General features: G+C 37.6%; 1 protein-coding gene across 1 annotated transcript; it reads left to right on the top strand.

Moving 5' to 3' along the window:
* The first annotated feature begins 301 nt into the window (after window positions 1-301).
* On the top strand, window positions 302-1246 carry LOC130542724 (olfactory receptor 14A2-like). Its single transcript, XM_057307000.1, has one exon. It carries the CDS (start codon window positions 302-304, stop codon window positions 1244-1246), a length of 945 nt encoding a protein of 314 aa, XP_057162983.1.
* Window positions 1247-1601: the final 355 nt, after the last annotated feature.

Below are 1601 nucleotides of genomic sequence, written 5' to 3'. Positions count from 1 at the left end.
ATTGAATTCACATACTACTTATAGAATCGCTTTACCTTAAAAAAAGATTGAACTACTGAAGAAGTATTACAGTAGATACAGGGCCCTTTTCCATTTAAATAATTTGACTAATTGAATTTAAATAAAAAAATAAAGTACATGGAACAAATACAAAAATACTTTTAAAAACCCAAAATAAGTATATATATCAACAATGTTCTTAGATGTGTAAATTTATTATTATTGTTATTATTATTATTATTATTATTATTATTAATTTGGTATATCTCCTTGTGCTGACAGGCAGTGAAGAGACTAGAGCATGACCAATGTCACCTTGGTGGCAGGATTTCTCCTTGTGGGGTTTTCTGACATCCAAGAGCTTCAGATTGTATATGGGATGCTCTTCCTGGTGATTTATCTGGCTATCCTAATGAGTAATCTTCTCATCATTACTCTCACTACCCTAGACCTGCAGCTACAAACACCAATGTACTTTTTCCTGAAAAACTTGTCTTTCCTGGATGTCTTCCTTGTGTCTTTCCCAATCCCCAATTTCATTGTCAACAACCTAACTGACAGCAATTCCATTTCCCCTTTAAGATGTGCCTTCCAGCTACTTTTAATGACTTCCATCCCAGCGGGTGAGGTATTTGTCCTCACTGCCATGTCCTATGACCAATATGTAGCCATGTGTTGTCCCCTGCACTATGAGGTCATCATGAATGGTGGTGCCTGTGTACTGATGGCAGGTGTTTCCTGGGCCGTTGGGGGACTCTTTGGAGCTCTGTACACTGCTGGCACATTTTTTATGCCGTTCTGTGGCTCCAATGTGATACCACAGTTTTTCTGTGATGTTCCCTCATTGCTAAGGATTTCCTGTTCTGAAACACTCCTGGTAGTTTACATAAGTATTGGAATAGGCATGTGCTTATGCATGTCGTGTTTCATCTCCATTGTTACATCTTATGCTTATATTTTCTCCACTGTGCTGAAGATTCCAGCCACAAAAGGCCAGTCGAAAGCTTTCTCCATATGCTTTCCCCATCTCATTGTTTTTACTCTTTTCATTATAACTGCTTGTTTTGTTTATCTCAAACTATCTTCAAATCCACCTGCAGTTATTGACAGGCTGTTTTCTGTAATCTACACTGTGGTACCTCCAATACTCAACCCTGTAATCTACAGCCTGAGGAACAAGGACATGAAATGGACTCTTATGAGATTGCTGCACAAAACCTGTGGCCAAGAGTCACATTCCATTTAACACTGTCTAAGGTCAGTGCTCTAGTGCCTTACTGATCACAGTAGACTTTCTCATCAGTTACCTCATTCTTAACTGCAAGACTTGAGACGAAAAAGGTAATTTGCTCACATACAACTAAGGAAATAAATGCTCAAGTGCTGAATTGAGTGATTCCAAGGTTGGATAACAGCATTATACCCAGCTTACCGATAGGTGTCATGTTTCTCATTCAGAGATCTTCTATGACAAAGAATCTCTCCCTTTGTGGTATAACTTTCTGAAAAAAAAATGCTCCTGTTTTTCATGGTGTTTATAATTTTGGCCATTGAATAATTCATTTTATCTATTTTATTTCCTGGAAATTAAAACAAAAATG

Source organism: Ursus arctos, unplaced genomic scaffold (assembly GCF_023065955.2).
Source record: "Ursus arctos isolate Adak ecotype North America unplaced genomic scaffold, UrsArc2.0 scaffold_5, whole genome shotgun sequence".
In the NCBI taxonomy this organism is placed as follows: Eukaryota; Metazoa; Chordata; class Mammalia; order Carnivora; family Ursidae; genus Ursus; species Ursus arctos.
This window is presented reverse-complemented; position numbering and strand designations above follow the sequence as displayed.